Source organism: Miniopterus schreibersii (assembly GCF_964146895.1).
Source record: "Miniopterus schreibersii genome assembly, chromosome: 16".
Classification (NCBI taxonomy): domain Eukaryota; kingdom Metazoa; phylum Chordata; class Mammalia; order Chiroptera; family Miniopteridae; genus Miniopterus; species Miniopterus schreibersii.
In genome coordinates this window covers 21,045,001-21,062,203 of record NC_138116.1, presented here as the reverse complement: position 1 = coordinate 21,062,203, position 17,203 = coordinate 21,045,001, and the positions used below count along the sequence as shown (strand labels likewise).

The window sequence follows — 17,203 nt, the reverse complement described above, 5'->3', positions numbered from 1 at the left end:
TTTCTTATTTTTGATTTCTTTAAGTTAAAATTTTAAATTCCATATTCAGTTAGGCCTAAAAATTTTGGTTATTAAAATGTACCAATAATTCAACGACATCATTTTAACTTCAAGGACTAATCCCCTTACCAAACAAAGAGCAACTTACTCATTTTATCTTTATCCTCTCTTAAATTCCAAGCAAGCTTATTATAAAACATTTACAATAAACAACAAAAGAAAGGAGGGTTTTAAACTGTAATAGTTATACTATTCTTTTGGAAAATTTCAGTCTATTTAGTACCTTTTAGAGACCAAATTGGGACTCAAAATTTACTTTTGCTAAATCCAGTTAAGACATCAGTATTGCTAACTTTTTAATCTGACATCTAGAATTTTGTGGCAATATTTACCTGTGTCTTTATCCTTGGCTTTATAAACTTGGCCATAGGTTCCCTCTCCAATAATCCCAATAATGTCAAACTTGTCCACACAGCGTTTCCCCCAATCACTTTCTGTTTGTCTTCTTTCTCCATAACGAGGACAACAAATTCTAACAATGGCAAACCAAAAATAAAAAATAAAAAGTTATTTTAAAAATTCAGCATCGTCAAAGAAAACAATTCTTTTATGATTTTACTAACTCCCGAATCTTTTATGAATTTCTTTATTAAAAAGGCAGGAACTGAATATTATGAAATAGTTTAAACAGTCTCTCACAATAGCTAAAACATAGATTTTTTTTTTACTTCAGGAAGACATAATAGATTTGCTTAGTTTCTGACTTTTCGAGTATTCACGTCCTCAACTATAGAATAGGAAAAGAATCCCTACATTATAGGCTTACAATAAAAATATAAAACTTTGGCCCAGCCAGGCGTGGCACAACGATTGAGCATTGGCCTAGGATCCAAATCGTGGTTTGATTCCCACTCAGAGCAAATGCCCAGGTTGCAAACTCGATCCCCAGTCAGGGGCGTGCAGGAGGCAGCGGATCAATGACAACTCTCTTATCATTACTGTTTCAACTCTCTCTCTCCCTTCCTCTCTCAGAAATCAATAAAGATATATATATATGTATATATATTTATATTTATATAAATATATATATTTATATATATGTATTATATATGTGTATACATATTATATATATATATATATAAATAAAATTTTGACAATAATACATACATGCTCAATAAGAGTTACTTTTTATTAAGAGAGGAATGCTGTCCTAGCTGGTTTGGCTCAGTGGTTAGAACATCAGTCCAAGGACTGAAAGGTCCCAGGTTCAGTTCCAGCCAAGGGCATGTACCTGGGTTGTAAGCTGGATCCCCGCCTTGGCTGGGTCATGTACTGGAGGCAACCAATCAATGTGTCTATCTCACATTAATGTCTCTCTCCGTCTTCCACTCTATCTGAAAAGCAATGGAAAAAATATCCTCCGGAGAGGATTAAAAAAAAAATTTGAGAGAGGAAGGCTAGCCCGGCCAGCGTGGCTCAGTGGTTGTCAACCTATGAACCACAAAGTCAGGGTTCGATTCCCAGTCAGGGTACATGCCCGGGGTTGCAAACTCAATCCCCAGTAGGGGGCGTACAGGAGGCAGCCAATCAATGACTCTCAACACTGATGTTTCTATCTCTCTCCTCCCTTTCCCTCACTGAAATCAATAAAAACATATTAAAAAAAAAAAAAAGAGAGAGGAATGCTAACAATCAGAAGATCAAACCCAGATTCCACCACATTTTATGGCATGGTAATTTATGCAATTAAAGGAGAAAAAAAAAAATCCCACATCTATTAATTAATGGGTACATGGTTGACACACTCTGAGGAAAAGGGCTTTTTTTTGGTCTTCGATACTCTAATTATGAACTCAAAAGATACAATGGGATCAAAGTTTGTGGTATATTCAAATTGGGGAAATTATTGCTTTTCTAAAAAAATAACACGGCTAGGTATCTGTGAATGCAGATGAATGGGTCTCCTATGTAGGTTTTTATCCATTAAAATAAAATAATAGATACACATTAGGCCCAATCTTCTATGATCCTACTGGTGTGGGTCGTAGAACAAAGTGTGAAATTTAAGCCCCATGATTCTTCACGGTAATAAAAGCTCTAATTAAGGATAGGGCCCTCCAAAAACTCACTTTGGTCTTTTTTTATATGGTTGCTGAGGTGGTGTGATTGCCTTTGGTTCTGGAGAGTCTGGGGGAGATGGATCCCCACCAGGAAGCTCTGGAGGGAGAGGGAGGTCCGTGAGTAAGTGACGTGGCCTTTGTTCCTTCTCTTTCTTTAAAGGTTTTGAAGGCAGAGTTTCTTTTGGACTAAACAATAAAGATGGAGAGAAGAAAAGATCACAATTACTTAAAGAATATGCAAATAAAACTTTCAAAGATTTTAATGTCTGACTATTAAAAGACTACAAAGATTTTACTCTTAAAGGAAAATAACCCATAACACAAGGTAAGACAAAGAGGTTTAGTAAAGTTAAAGATACTTGGATTTTGCAAAAAGAAATCTATAGTATAGTAAAGAAACAATAGCCCTGGCCAGTGTGGCTCAGTTGGTTGAGCATCCTCCTGTGCAATAAAAAGGTTGCCGGTTCAATTCCTAGTCAGGACACATGTCCAGGTTGTGGGTTCAATACCCCGTCAGGGTGCATATGGAAGGCAACTGATCAATGTTTCTCTCTCATGTCAATGATTCTCTTTCTCTTTCTCTCTCTAAAAATCAATAAAAATGTATTTTAAAATAAAAAATAGAAATTTTGTACTATTACTTGTAGGTTCTTTAACAAACCCCTTCTTTTAATGTCCTTCCCAAGATTCTATTTGGATTTTTACTGAGATGAAATAAAATGCAGAAAGTATTCATCTTAAATTTGCAAAGTATCACTACAACTCATGGAGTCATCAAACCTACTCTATATTTTAACCAGCAAAAATTTAAATGGGAATGAAAGCTGAACAATGTAGCACTGCTATATTGCTAAAGATGTGGGAAGAACTTGGACAAAGGAAGTAGTATTTTAGAACTTGGAAAAAGAAAAAAAGCTAAGCTGGAAATCAAGACTAGTGAAAAATATCCTAACTTATTCTATTGGTTTGGAAGCAAAAGGCAACCATATCTTGATCTGCCAAAATGGATAAATAACCCTCAAACTAAAAATCTAAGGAGAAAACGTTCAAGCAACTATTACAGAATTGTTAAAGCAGGTGAAGCAGGTCTCTCATGATAATCAACAAATTATAGTCAGTGGGGAAAAAGGATGGCTTTTCTGGAATAGATTAGAAATCTCAGTTTTGAGATCCAAATTTTTAACTATATCAATTTAATTTATGAGTAAAGGAAGGATTTTGTGCCATGCATGTCCTCAGAAAAGACAGTGCAGCATACTAATTCATGCCTACAAATAAAACCATGTTAGACAGTAAGCCTTTTCTATTCCATCACAGTATTAGAAGGTTGAAAAGGATCTGAGAGTCCTAACCACATTAGAAGCCTCCTCCACTTTTTTGACAAGTGATTATAAAAAAGATACTCTTTTTCTTTTTAAAGCAGATTGTGACTTGAGCACTACATTTCCATTCACAAAAATTGCTCTGAGTTACTTTTGAACAGCTTTCCACCGTGCCTAGACAGGCTTATAATTTTGCTACTCTAAGCAATACTTTTCTTTGGAAAACAAGCCCTATGGATAGTTACTCCCATTAAGCTGGTTCAGTTTAACATACTAATTTCTGGAGGCCAGGTACATGCAGTTGGTAACTATAGAGGATGGAAGTCTTAAAAGTAGATCTCAGAAGATGAAAGATATTCTTTCATGAATACTTCCACAGAACCATAAAGAACAGTTCTATCCCTTGTATTGTAACTTTCTGAAGCATACTGCTGCCCCTTGTGTGTGAAACCATCTCAAAAGCTACTTCCTATCAATTTTCATTTTAATCTCTTGTAAATCAGACAGAATAAAATCTAGATTAGTTTGTACTCATATCAATTAGAAATGGAGTGCAAAATGATCACCTGAAACTTTGTTAAATTACTGAATGAGATGAACTTATGACATTACAATTTGCACTACAATTTTTCTACTCTGGGAACAAAGCCTATTACCAGGAAACTCTCTTGAGTCAGGATATAATATATAGATTTTTTAAATTTCCCCAATTTTTAAGACATTCAGGGAAAGAAAATTCCTCACTCCTCAACTAATGTCAGAAATTCTTTTTTATTCCTGAGAAACTATTTTTAAATTTTTATTTTTCAATTACAGTTTACATTCAATATTATTTTGTATTAGTTTCAGGTGTACAGCATAGTGGTTAGCAAAATATTTTCAATTCCTCATGATTCAGAAATATATTACTTCTTGGTCCTGCTTCACTAGAATCAAAGTATTGTATCTGAATTCTCTCATCATCATTTCATGTAAGTTTAATCTACGTTTTATATTTAGGTCTTGTTTTCTCTAAGGCTTACTTTACGGGTTCAAATATAATTTGCTACTGTGAAAATGTACATTGCTTCTGGAAAAAAAATCACATTAGCATTTTTTTTCAAGAAAGAGAATGTGTACTCCCTATTAATTCAGGGCATACAAATTGAATAGAGGTCAAATGCTATTTCAACAAATTCTAATGTTCCAAAAACCTTGGAATGATGGCCCATAAAATTGCAATGCTTAACATTACGGTCGTTAGCCCTTAGTGTAGGGCACTCAGTAAAATATGGTTCTATATAGTGCTCAGGACATACGGATATTGAGATGTTCTAACGTAGGGAAGCAGATACTGAACACCTAAGTCATTACTTAAAGATTCAGTACCAATTAGTACTGAACTATCTTAATATCAGTACTTCCTGGTTCCCCATTTATACCTGTAGACAACTCACATATGGTGAGTATATTGCATAACAGTCATGTATAATTTTTTTAAAAGTTGCCAAGCTCCAGGACTGCCCAAAGTTTAATAGCCTCTTGAAATTCATAATAACGGGCCCAGCCAGGCATGGTTCAGTGGTTGAGTGTCGACCTAGGATCCAGAAGATTGGGGTTCGGTTCCCGGTCAGGGCACATGCCCAGGTTTAGGCTGCAGCCAATCAATGACTCTCTCATCATTGATGTTTCTACCTCTCTCTCTCTTCCTCTTTCTGAAATCAATAAAGATATATTTTTTTTAAAAAGAAATTTATAATAATGAGATTTAATCTGTACAATGTAAACACCTCTAATAAGTCACTATTGTTAAGAAAGTATGAATTTACATATGAACTATTTTTTTAAAATGAATTTCTTCATAATTTAAAAAATTCCATAGCATAAACTTTATAATCTATCTTCTTCCTCTTAAAGTAAGTTGTTTAAAAAGTGATTTATTTTTATAAATTTCAATTAAAAATTTGAGTTGAGCCCTGGCTGGGTAGCTCAACTGGTTAGAGAGCATTGTCCTGATACACCAAGGTTATAGGTTTGATCCCATCAGGGCACACACAGGAATCGACCCATGAATGCATCAATGGGTGGAACAACAAATCGATGTCTCTCTCTCAAAAAAAAAAAAAATTCGAGTTAAATACATTAAAAATTAGAACCAAGCATTCTATTAACAAAATCCTAAGTCAAATGTGAATGCTCACACAGATCCTTTCTTTTCTGTAAGAGCTCAATACTTTAAATAAACAGCCTTTAAGAACAGTGTAGACTCTATAGAAGTCTAATAAACTCCAAATGAACCAGGCTATCAAAAAAAAGAAAAAGAATTAAAAAACCCTGGTGGTTAACTAAAAGTTTAAAGAGTACACAGATGATCTATTTATTTATTTACTAATTTTTTAAATATATCTTTACTGATTTCAAAGAGAGGAAAGGAGCGAGAGAGAGAGAGATAGAAACATCAATAATAAGAGTCATTGATCGGCTGCCTAGCCCGCAACCTGGGTAGTATGTGCCCTGACTGGGAATTGAACCCCAGTCTCCTGGATCCCAGGTCAATGCTCAACCGCTGAGCCACGCCTGGCCAGGTCAGATGATCTCTTTAAAAGCAAGAGATCCTCATGAATGGCTATGTTCATGAAGAACATACTATATTGAAGTGTGTGTTTGGCAGCCTTTGCTTTTTTTTTTTTTTTTAAATATATCTTTATTGATTTCAGAGAGAGGAAAGGAGGGGGAGAGAGACAGATAGATCAAGCCCACAACCTGGGCATGTGCCCTGACCGGGAATCGAACCCCGATCGCCTGGATCCTAGGTCGACGCTCAACCGCTGAGCCATGCTTGGCCGGGCAGCCTTTGCTTTTTTAAAAAATGTTTTTTTTTTAATCCTCACCTGAGGATATTTTTTTTATTGCTTTTCAGAGTGGAGGGAGAGAAAGAGAGAGAAACATAGATGAGAGAGAGACATTGATTCGTTGCCTTCCCTATGTGCCCCAACCTGGGGTCGAGCCTGCAACCAAAGTATGTGCCCTTGGACAGAATCAAACCTGGAACCCTTCAGCCCGAGGACCGACGTTCTAACCACTGAGCCAAACCAGCTAGGGCCATTTTTATTTTGAGAGAGAGAGGAAGGAAAGGCAAGGGAAAGAGATAGAAACATCAATGAGAGAGAAGTATCACTGGTCAGATGCCTCGTACACGGACCCCCACTGGGGATTGAGCATGTGACCTGACTGGGGAATGGAACTATGACCTCTTGATTCCTGGGTCAAGGCTCAACCACCTGAGCCACACTGGCTGGGCTTTTTTCTTTTCTTTTCTTTTTTTAAAATCCTCACCAGAGGACATGCTTGAGAGAGAAGGGTCAGGGGAGGGAAGGAGGAGGAAAGAGAAAGACATCAATGTGAGAGAGAAACATCAATCAGTTGCCTTCTGTATGAGCCCTGACCAGGGATCAAATCCACAACCCAGGAATGTGCTCTGACCCGGTATCGAACTGGCAACCTTTCTGTGCACAGGACAATGCTCAACCAACTGAGCCACTTGGACTGGTCAGCCTTTGTTTCTTGAAACCAAGACATGTAAACCATGAATCAGAAAGGCTTACACAATACCATTAGTTAAATTCACTCCTGCATTTGATACCTGGGTTAATATACTCCTGCCCAATCTATATGTTTGAAAGAAAAGTTTTATTCTTTTCCCAAAAGGATTTTAACTCAAAGACGACAAATACTGCCCGACCAGGCGTGGCTCAGCGGTTGAGATTTGACCTAGGATCTAGGAGATCACAGTTCAATTCCAAGTCAGGGCACATGCCCAGGGCTGCAGACTCAATCCCCAGTAGGGGGCCTGCAGGAGGCAGCCAATCAATGACTCTCTCATCATTGATGTCTCTCTCTCTCTCTCTCTCTCCCTCCCTCTCTCTAAAATCAATAAAGATGTATTTAAATAAAAAAAGGAAGACAAATGGAAGTTTTATGTCATCCATGTGCCAAATGACTTAACTACATGCCCAGTGTCATTTTACACAAACCCTGACTCTGGCTCCTTCAGCAGTTTTACTTATGCATTCAAATAACCACTATCTACTGATTACATTCTGTGTTCTATGTTTAAAGCACCGCTGGCAATAAAAAGATGTATATCCTATTCTCAACATTTAAGCTGCTGCCATTTCACATGAGAAAATAGAGAAGAATATGAGACCCATATGAAACTTTTAGATTTCTTCCTGAAAAGTGTTCTTACATAAAAAGTACTGCCCCAGCCAGTTTGGCTCAGTGGTTAGAGTGTTGACCTGCAGACTGAAGGGTCTCAGGTTCAATTCCGGTCGAGGGCAAGTACCTCATACTTCAGTTGCAGGCTCAATCCCCAGCCCTGGTCAGGACACATTCAGGAGGCAACCAATGGACATGTCTCTCTCGCATCAATGTTTCTCTCTCTCTCCCTTCCACTCTGTCTGAAAAGCAATGGGAAAAATATCCTCAGGTGAGGATTAAAAAATTTTTTTTCACATGAAAAATAGATATAGCTGGTACATGGATAGAGTGGCATATGTATATATATACACACACATATATATATATACACACATACATATGACAAAAAAATCATCTTGAATTTAAAATTGACAGTGAAAAAAGAACATTGATAGTGAAAGAAATCTTCATTTCCATTTTTCTACCTTTCATAATTTACTTGTATTATATGTGAAAAACAACTAATAATCATACCTTTAAAAATAATTACACTGGACTATGAAATAAAATATAGTTATACTTTCAGAATCAAAATTGATCTATAACAAAAATAATTTGCTCACTTTATTTTCTCTTATACACATTCTTAAAGAGAGCCACACATACTTAAATAAGCACTGAATGGGTCTTACTTTACCTTTCATCCCCAATCTGAAATATAGAAATCCCTATGTGCCATCTGTCAACATCATTCCACCTCTGAAAATCTGTACTCTACTTGACCCATAGTAGGTAGATTCAATAGTTATTTGGTGAGCTAAATAAACATTTCAAAATAAAGATTCCTAGCGCCACACTAATACTGTTCTAGCCACTACATAAACTAATATTTAAAAGAGGTTCTTGTGGGTAGATAATGGCCTAGGGTCCTTTTGGATGACGTTAAACTGACTATGTTCCTTTTCCAACAAAAACTATAAAAACATATAGTTTGTATCTATAAGTGTATTGTGTACCTCAAACAAATTTTTCTACATAAATTTCAGTTGTTATTTTCCTTTGTAGTTCTCAGGATGTGGCAGAATTCATAAATACCTATTAATATTAGAAAAAGCATGTGGAATTTTTTTAAAAAATCAGATATACTACCATGAACAGTACTGGAGCCATTTTTTTAAATACTCATTGTCATGTCCCACCCCTGCCGATTTATTGCACTTACACCTTCCCAAAAGGCACAGAGGGTAGTTAGGAAAAATATATACCTAAAGGGCTGAAATGTATCACTGTTTGAATCCCCTATGTCACTTGGAAAGTAATGGAGGGTTGAGAACTGGTCTAGGATGCAAGATAAGTGGTACTTATTTTTGTGCTTACAACAGAAATTCCATGCAGTAAACTAAACTCATATCCTAGAAAATCAGAGGGCCTCAGTAGAAAAAACAGTAACACAAATGCTGTCATGGCATATGTTACTGCTAAATCATGTTTGGTGGTACTTGCCTAGCTAGTCCTGCCAAGAAATTAAATTTATTTCCTAATGTCTTCCATAAAATCAGATTCATGCTTCATAATCACTTAATCAGTTCTCAATACTCAGAGGACTCATTAAAATTAGTTTTTCCCATCACCCCATTGTGAATTTATATTCTAAATAGTAACGATTCTACATATTGTTCTTCTGCTTCTTACAGAATAATTTGATTTTTTTTAAGCAGAACTTTTTGAAATAAACCTGGCTTATTTTTCTCCTCGACCAGGAGAAAAAACAAAAAACAAAATAGATATATAAAAGACATTTTGGGGACCACTGGTGATATCTAATATTATTATTTATATTATGTTACTGATATTATTATTAGAGACATACTAAAGAACTCAGAAGTGTCAAATACCTACAGTTAAAGAAATATGGCCAAAAGTTAACCATTGGTAGATCTAGGTGAAAAGTATAAGGGTGTTAACTGTATCATTCTTTTAATTTTTCTATAGCTATTAAATTTTTCAACTAAAAATCTGACAAGTGCTATTGATTTTTAAGAATCTGAATCCAAATTAGCCTTATCAGTAAATAAACTTATGAGAAAAAGGGTTAGTGGGCCTCAAATTGTAATTCTTCCTAAGTAATGTCATAAATAAGGACTTTCCCACTGAAAACGGAACATTAAAGGCATTTCCTATTCATAAAAGCATTCTAAATAGCAATGAATTACAGCAGTTTTAACAAAGTTTGAGAAAAATGTATTATACTTAGATCGAGAGAGTAAGTTTTCTCAGTTAACTATAGGACTTACCTATCCATGTCATCTTCTCCAAGTAATAAGGGTGGGAGGGGCAGAGGAGGCAACGTTGACGTTTTTAGGTGTGGAATAGCAGCTGTTACAGACACTTGAGTCTTCATAGAAACCTGTACAGGGGGCTGAGAATTTGCCTGAGAGGACAGAGTAGATGTCCTTGAGTGAGTAGAAGGGGGCAAAGTTGGAGTACTAGAAGCAGGAACCTGACTAAATGCTGGTTGGGGAGGAGGCAGAGGTGGTTGCTGTGGCATAGCTGGTAGTGGAGGCAAAGGTGGCAAAGGGGGTGTCTGAGGTGGAGGGGTAGTAGTTGGTAAAGGAGGTGGAGGAGAAGTAACTGTGGGGAGAGGTGGAAGGGTCTCCTTTTCTGATGTCTCTGTCTCTTTTGGAGTAACAATCTCCTCCTTCAATGCCATGGGTTTAGAGTCTCTTGATCCCTGTACTTTCAAATCTTTAACAGGATGCTTCTCAGAGTTCTCATCCACCTTTATTTTCCCTGTATCTAAAGAATTTTTGGCCTCTGTGTTTAGATGTGTTACATTCATCAGTTCAGTATCTGGGGCAGATTTTTCCAATTTTAAACCTCTGGGTAACTTTTTAGACTCCAAACCTGAATCCTTAGCCTCTACTGAACTGTTCTCTTTTCTAGCCAAAATAATAGGTGAACCCTTGGATTCCTTTCCATCCATTTTTGCAGCAGCAGCAGCTGCTCTTTCCTTCTTTTTCCTACTGAGTTCAGCTCCCAAGCTGGAGTTCAATGGAAGCCTGACAGGTGAGATACTGGAATGTCGACTGCGTGACCCGGATCTCTTCTTCTTACTGTGAGAGGACGAGTGTCTTGAATATGCGGGACTTCTACTTCTAGACTTCATGGATTTCCTAATGGAAAAAGAAAACGGCAATTTAATGAATAGGCTATAGCAACAAAGGAAAATAAATCAGTTAAATTATGGAGAGCTGTAACTTAAAAAACCACTTTGAGTAAGTTAGCAAACTTAAAAATAATTAGGTATCAAATAATCATAAATCAACATTGGTTCATTAATTGGTTTAATTATAACAAATGTACCATACTAATGTAAGATGTTAATAGTGGAGAAGCTGGGTACCAGGGGATATAAGAACTCTTTGCACTATCTTCACAATTTTTCTGTAAATCTAAAACTATTCTAAAAAAGTTTAAGAAATAGATTAGAACTAAATCCTGTATGACAATATACTTCAATCATATAAAACTAAAAATTATTTAACTGAAGGGAGACAGATCGATATTTTTCCCCATGTTAGAAAATACCTATAGTCATAATATTTACTCTTAGAATTTTGGTTTAAATTTCTGATAAAGTGAAAACATGATTGAAAAAATCAAACCTTATACTAAAGGTGGGTTATATCAATCAAGAAATTAAAAGTAACTAGCATGCTTCGCCAAAATCTAAACTTTTAACTAGAGAACTATTTAATTGACAGATCCTAGGAAAAGATTTTGTTCCTGTATCCTCAAGTTTATAATTAAGTTGTGCCTCTACTAAACAAACCCCCAAGATACAAAAGTTGGAATTAACAAACTATAAACTGGAGAAACTGTCTTACCAAATAATTAGAAGTTCTCAAAACTATAACAGCTTCTGGTACTTTCAAATATAAAATGATTTCTAATAAACTTTTTAGGAACTCAAAAAGCAAGGTATTATTGCATATTCAATTTATTTTCATTATTAAGGAAGGATTGGGAAGTAAAATTTCATTTTTATTTATTTATTTTTTAAATATATCTTTATTGATTTCAGAGAGAGGAAAGGAGAGGGAGAGAGAGACAGAAACATCAATGATGAGAGTCCTTGATCGAGCCCACAACCCAGGCATGTGCCCTGACCAGGAATAGAACTCCGATCGCCTGGATCCCAGGTAGACACTCAACAACTGAGCCACGCCTGGCTGGGCGGGAAGTAAAATTTTAGAATCTATGAGGCATATTATTCTAAATTGACACCCAACCCTCATTAATTCTTTTTGCTTTTTAATAAAGCCTAATGTGTTTAGGCTTTAAGGTAAGGGGGATGGGGGGGGGGGAGTTAGCACTAAAACTGTAACTGGACAAAACATTATTTGCCCAGGAATCTAAAACAAATTGTAAATTGTTTCCATTCCAGATCTTCAATATCCCCCTTTATCTTTGATCACTGGTAAGACTGACATGAATCAAAAGTTTCAAAATAAATAGCATATGTGTGTAGGGGAAACAACTCACATGATGTTAGCCATGATTTTCTTATACTGCTCTTTGGAAGTTTGCCCCCAAAACTTAGTTAAAATATAGTCATTATTAGAATCAAAGTACTCAAAACAACAATAACAACATATATATAGATATATACACATATATATATATAAACATGAGTATATAAACTATTGAAAGTAGTTAAGTGGGTTCACCAAATATCCACTTACCCTTAAAATAAATACTTCTTTTGTAAAAAACTGACTGAAACAAGAGGTTTTCTCAGATTAAATTAGAGCTGGGATAAAACTAACACCTCTATCCCAGGAAAAACTTCTAAAATCCCAAACACTAAGTAGTGTCAGAGACTACGCTATACAAAGCATTGTTTCTATAATCTTTCAGCATGACTAAATCTTCCTAAGAAACTTTGCTAAAAGCCCTTGAATTTCTGAACACAAGCCTATTGTTAATGGGACATTTGAATGGCCATATACTTAAGGTATTTTTATGATCCAGATCCACTCTTCAAGGAAAAAAAAGGGGGGAGACAACAAGTAGGTAAATTCAGGCAACAATAAAAAAATTGTCTTAAAAAATAAACATATTTTTCCTCTGAATTAAGTTAGGTTGCACCCATCTGAAATTGCTACTATTAATCACTATTAATTTGGTAAATACAAAGACCTTGCATTTCTCCCAAAGCATTTTGTCTTTTAAAACAATGTTGCTTATTTAATTTTGACTCTCTACCAAGGAAAAAACACAGAGAACACCAGAGAAGGGATCTGTATGTTCCTCTACTCTGACTCTAAGATTAAAGTTCTGTACTTACTGTTTGGAATTCCAACATATAAGGAAAAATATATAATGCACAATACAAACATATGATGCTCTCTACAAACCAACTAAAAATGTGTGTGTGACTCTAGGATTATTATGCAGTGCTTATATTTGTGTCCTATAATACCATAAGGTGTCTCCAATTCTTTGACTTATTTTTACCATTTCTGCACTAGTTCCAGTTAAGTAAATAGAGGAAGAAAAAACTTCAGCTATGATCCCAAAAGGAATCATTGCAAAGCTGCAGTGTAGGTCTTACTGGAACTCATTTTAGTGTTTTAACCTCAATGCACTTCTATATTCCCAAACCCCACAACAATAAAAATTCTCAGAACATCCTTATTAAACTACTCAAGAAAACAAATATTTGACTGCTCTGTCTGTGGAGTAGCCACTTTGTTTTACTGCTTCACTAAACTCTCACTTAAAAAGAGAACAAAAGAGGGAAAAAAACCAAATATTCTGAGAATATTTCATTTCTTAGGGTTCCTTAAAAAACTAAACAACTTCACAAATGGTACACTTAAGACTTATCCATTTCCCTGTATATAAATTTTACCCCTCATTAGCTGATGACCTCTAGCTAATGATATATATACTAAAGCATTTATAATGAAGTATGCTGATGTCAGCAACTTTGAGATAAATCAAAACAAAAGATGGTCCTAACTGGTTTTGTTCAGTGGTTAGCATCAGCCGGAGGACTGACGGGGTTCCAAGTTCGATTCCTACCTCCGCTGTAGGCTTGATCCCTGTCCCGGTCGGGGTAAGTGCAAGAGGCAACCAATTGGTGTGTCTCTCTCACATCAATGTTTTCTTTCTTATTCTCAATCTCTCTCTCTCTCTCTCTCTCTCTTCCCCTTCCACTCTCTCTGAAAAGCAATGGGTTAAAAAATAATAATAAAGCGAATGATGAATTGATGGATACGTATAAAATATATAGCAAATATTAATTGTAGAATGTAGGTGGTACATGTATGGACTTTTCTGTGTTTGAAAATTACAATAAAATGGAAGAAAAGACTAAGGAATTTCGGACCCTGACAACTAGGAACTCAGAAGCTTGATCAATTCAAACTAGTTTATAAGTAATTATAACTTTAAATCAACAAAAATTACTCGCATTGACATTTAAAGATATGCATGCGTTTTTTCAAATTAGAATAATTTCACTAGTAGTATTCAACATTTTCCTTACTTATAGAAGTTACTGATTGGCTTCAGGTACCAGTCACTGTATTATGCACTTCATATTTACTAACTTAATCCTCACCACTCTAGAAATTGGTAGTTATTACTCCCATTTTACACATAAAAAAAACCTAGGCGTGGAAAAATTATTTGCCTAAGGACACAAAGCAAGATTAGGACTCCATTCAGGTATAACTCCAAAGCCCATGTTCTGCTCTTGTGGACAAAGGTGAGTCCACAAAAAGGGAGGTACATCCTACAAAGAAAAACAGTTTCCAGTAGATAATTCACTCCAACAATTAAATTTCAAACTAACATGCCTTTCTTGCAAAAATAACACAGTAAAGGCACTATTACCATTTTTTTTAGAGAAAGATTTTGAAAATTGTCAGTGGTCACAGGGTAGGTCAATGGTGGTGCTGTAAAGAAAATCAAATTATCACTGGAACCAATTTCTGCTAGGCTCTACCATCAAAGGGAAAAAGCATGAATCAGCTTAATTTCCACTAGAAATATCTGTGAAAAGACAGGAGTCTTCTGTACGACACTAAAACATTGTCAATTAGGAAATAAGTGAATTTAACAAGTTTGAACACTCAGTGGGCAGAACAAATGGTAGATGACCTAGGCAAATAGCCTTAAGATAATTCAAATGAAAACTAATTTCTTACATCTCTAATCAGGTTCCATGAGGTCTCAAGCACTAATACCAAGCGGTTTTAAAAAATTTTTAAACAAAGCAACAGAAATAGCTAGATAAGTTTTGGAAACCAGTATCAACTCTATGCATGATTTTTCTTCAGCTTACAGCTGAAGATCCTGTCACTGGAAGTACCTACCTTTAGCAGTTTAACTCTCCACTTTTCAAATTCTGGGTTAAGAGGAGACCAGAGTCACTCACTTGAATGATTAGCCAATAGTAAAGGGTTCTAGTCAATGAATAATGGGAACTTCAACAAAACATTACTAACTGCCAGTTCCTCATAACCCACCCTAAGAAAGAAAGGACTGTTAGACAAATAGCTCACCTGGGGAGTGGACTCCGACTCAGAGACCGTTTGCTGGTGAAAGGGCTGCTGGATCGCCTTCGGCCATAGGGACTCGGTGATCTCCCACTGTAAGAGCCACTCCTTTCATAGCTGGAAGAACGTCTCCGGCTATAGGGACTCACAGACCTCTGTCGTCTGCTGTAGGGACTGGGTGACCGGGTGCTGGACTGGTAGGCTGAAGGCTCCTTGTAAGGTGGGCTAATTGACTGCCTTCTTGAGGTACTTCCAGGACTCTTCTTGTAGGAGTCATAATTGCTGGAGGTGTGAGATCTTGGGGGACTAAGGTCATAATCTTGGCCATAAGAAGCTCCCGAGGGGCTATCATCTTGCTTGGGGCTGTCAGACCATTTCCTGTGGGGACTCCTGGATCTCCGTTTGGGGCTGTCCACTGTTTTGTAGCTTTTGGGTGTTTCCCTTTTCCGATGACTTTTACTCCGGTCTTTGTGCCCAGACTTCAACTCACGTTCTTTCCGAGCCTTTTCCTTGTGTAGTTTGGATGACCTGGATTCCTTGTTGCTGCCGCTTTTGGAGATCTGTGCCTTCCCATAGTCATCATTCTCCTCATTCGACCGCTTTGAGCTTCCTGATATCCGGTCCTTCATCGATCCCGACTTGCTGGAAACTTCCTGGTTTTTTTCTTTTTCCGTCTGTTTACTTTTTAGTAAGTCCCGGGAACGTCTGTGCTGGTGGTGACGATGTTTGTGCAGGCGGTCACTCCGATCAGTTCCACGACGTTCATCATTCTCCCTCCTGTCTAATTTGAAGGCCATGTCGTCAGAGAAGGTATCTGAATCAGAGCTGATGTCATCATATTCCACCAAAGGTTTGATAATTGTACCCAAAGGTGCTGCTTCGGGGGTCACCAACCCCATGTCTTTGGAGTGCTTGGACTTGTGCCGTTTGTGCTTCGACACCAAGCGGTGACGCTCTCTGCTGTTGGAGCTGCCACCTCCTGATGACGGCTGCAAAGTTCCAGAAGCTCCTCCACTCCCGTCCTTCTTGCCCCCATGTCTCTCTGGATTGGGCATCCCCTTCCCCCTGGCCTCAAAAAGGGGAAAAAGTTCCCCAGCACTCCAAAAAGTAACCCCCACCCTCCCCCCAACCCCAACCCCACGCCTACCAAAGCGCCCCGAGAAGGGGGTGGGGAGGGAAGGGACCGTAGCGCAGGCTCCTCCTCCCTCCCGACTCGTCGGCACCCTCCTACATGAGGTGGGGGTGAAGGAGCCAGGGAAGAAATGAGAGTTCCTCAGCAGTGGAGTTTCGAGACAACCGGCAGCCGCTCAAGTCTGTTTGCCCTCCTCCCCGCGCTGCGCCAATCCTCAGGCCCGGGGGCCGGGGAGGTCGAGGAAGTAGGAAGCCGCCGGCCCGGGGCTGCGCGGCCGACTCCGGCTCTGGAGCCGTGAGGACTGCGCGGGCCTTTACCCTACCCGGTAGCCCGGCTCGGGGTGGCTTCCAGTCGCTCAGGTTCCGCGGCCTAGGTGCCTCACACCCCCTTTGTCCTTCGCTCCTGAGGGAGCTCCTTTTCTTGCCTCCGCCTCACCTCAATGCCCCCCACACTCACCCGCTCCCTCACACAGACTCAGTCCCACACTAGGTTAAACCGAAACGGCACTTGGAAGAGGGGGAGGGGCAATCCCAGGAAATATCGCGAGAATACTAAGCTCGCGGTATTTCGTGCTCCCTTTTACTTCTCTCTACTGCTTGATGAAACAACGCGAGAACAGGGCCGGAGGACGAAACGCGATTTTCCATTTTCTCGCGATAAGCTCCTCGCTCTGCGTTTGATCAGCTTTGTGGAAACGGAGCTAGGAGAATTGTTTTTTTATTCAAAACTTTATTGATAACTCTTTGAACAAATACTCTCAGGCTCCAACGCAAACTAATTTTTTCAACTACTAGGATTGTTGGATAGGACAAGGACCTCAAGGTCTGAGTGGTTGTTACTAAAGGCTTTTCTTGCTGTTAAAATGTAAGACAGTATTTT

At 37.8% G+C, this 17,203-nt stretch overlaps 1 protein-coding gene across 11 annotated transcripts in view; it reads right to left on the bottom strand.

Moving 5' to 3' along the window:
* CDK12 (cyclin dependent kinase 12) overlaps positions 1-16,839 on the bottom strand; it is an 85,657-nt gene extending 68,818 nt beyond the window's left edge. For all 11 annotated transcript variants that reach the window (XR_014000502.1, XR_014000503.1, XR_014000504.1 and 8 more), the window contains exons 1-4: positions 15,199-16,839; positions 9,916-10,794; positions 2,130-2,306; positions 393-532 (exon numbers count right to left, since the gene is read on the bottom strand). Coding sequence is in view for 2 of the 11 variants with exons in the window: in XM_081161584.1 (XP_081017710.1) it covers positions 393-532; positions 2,130-2,306; positions 9,916-10,794; positions 15,199-16,247 (2,245 nt within the window). In the remaining 9 variants the exon portion in view is untranslated. The remainder of the gene's footprint in view (positions 1-392; positions 533-2,129; positions 2,307-9,915; positions 10,795-15,198) is intronic.
* Between the last annotated feature and the right edge of the window lie 364 nt (positions 16,840-17,203).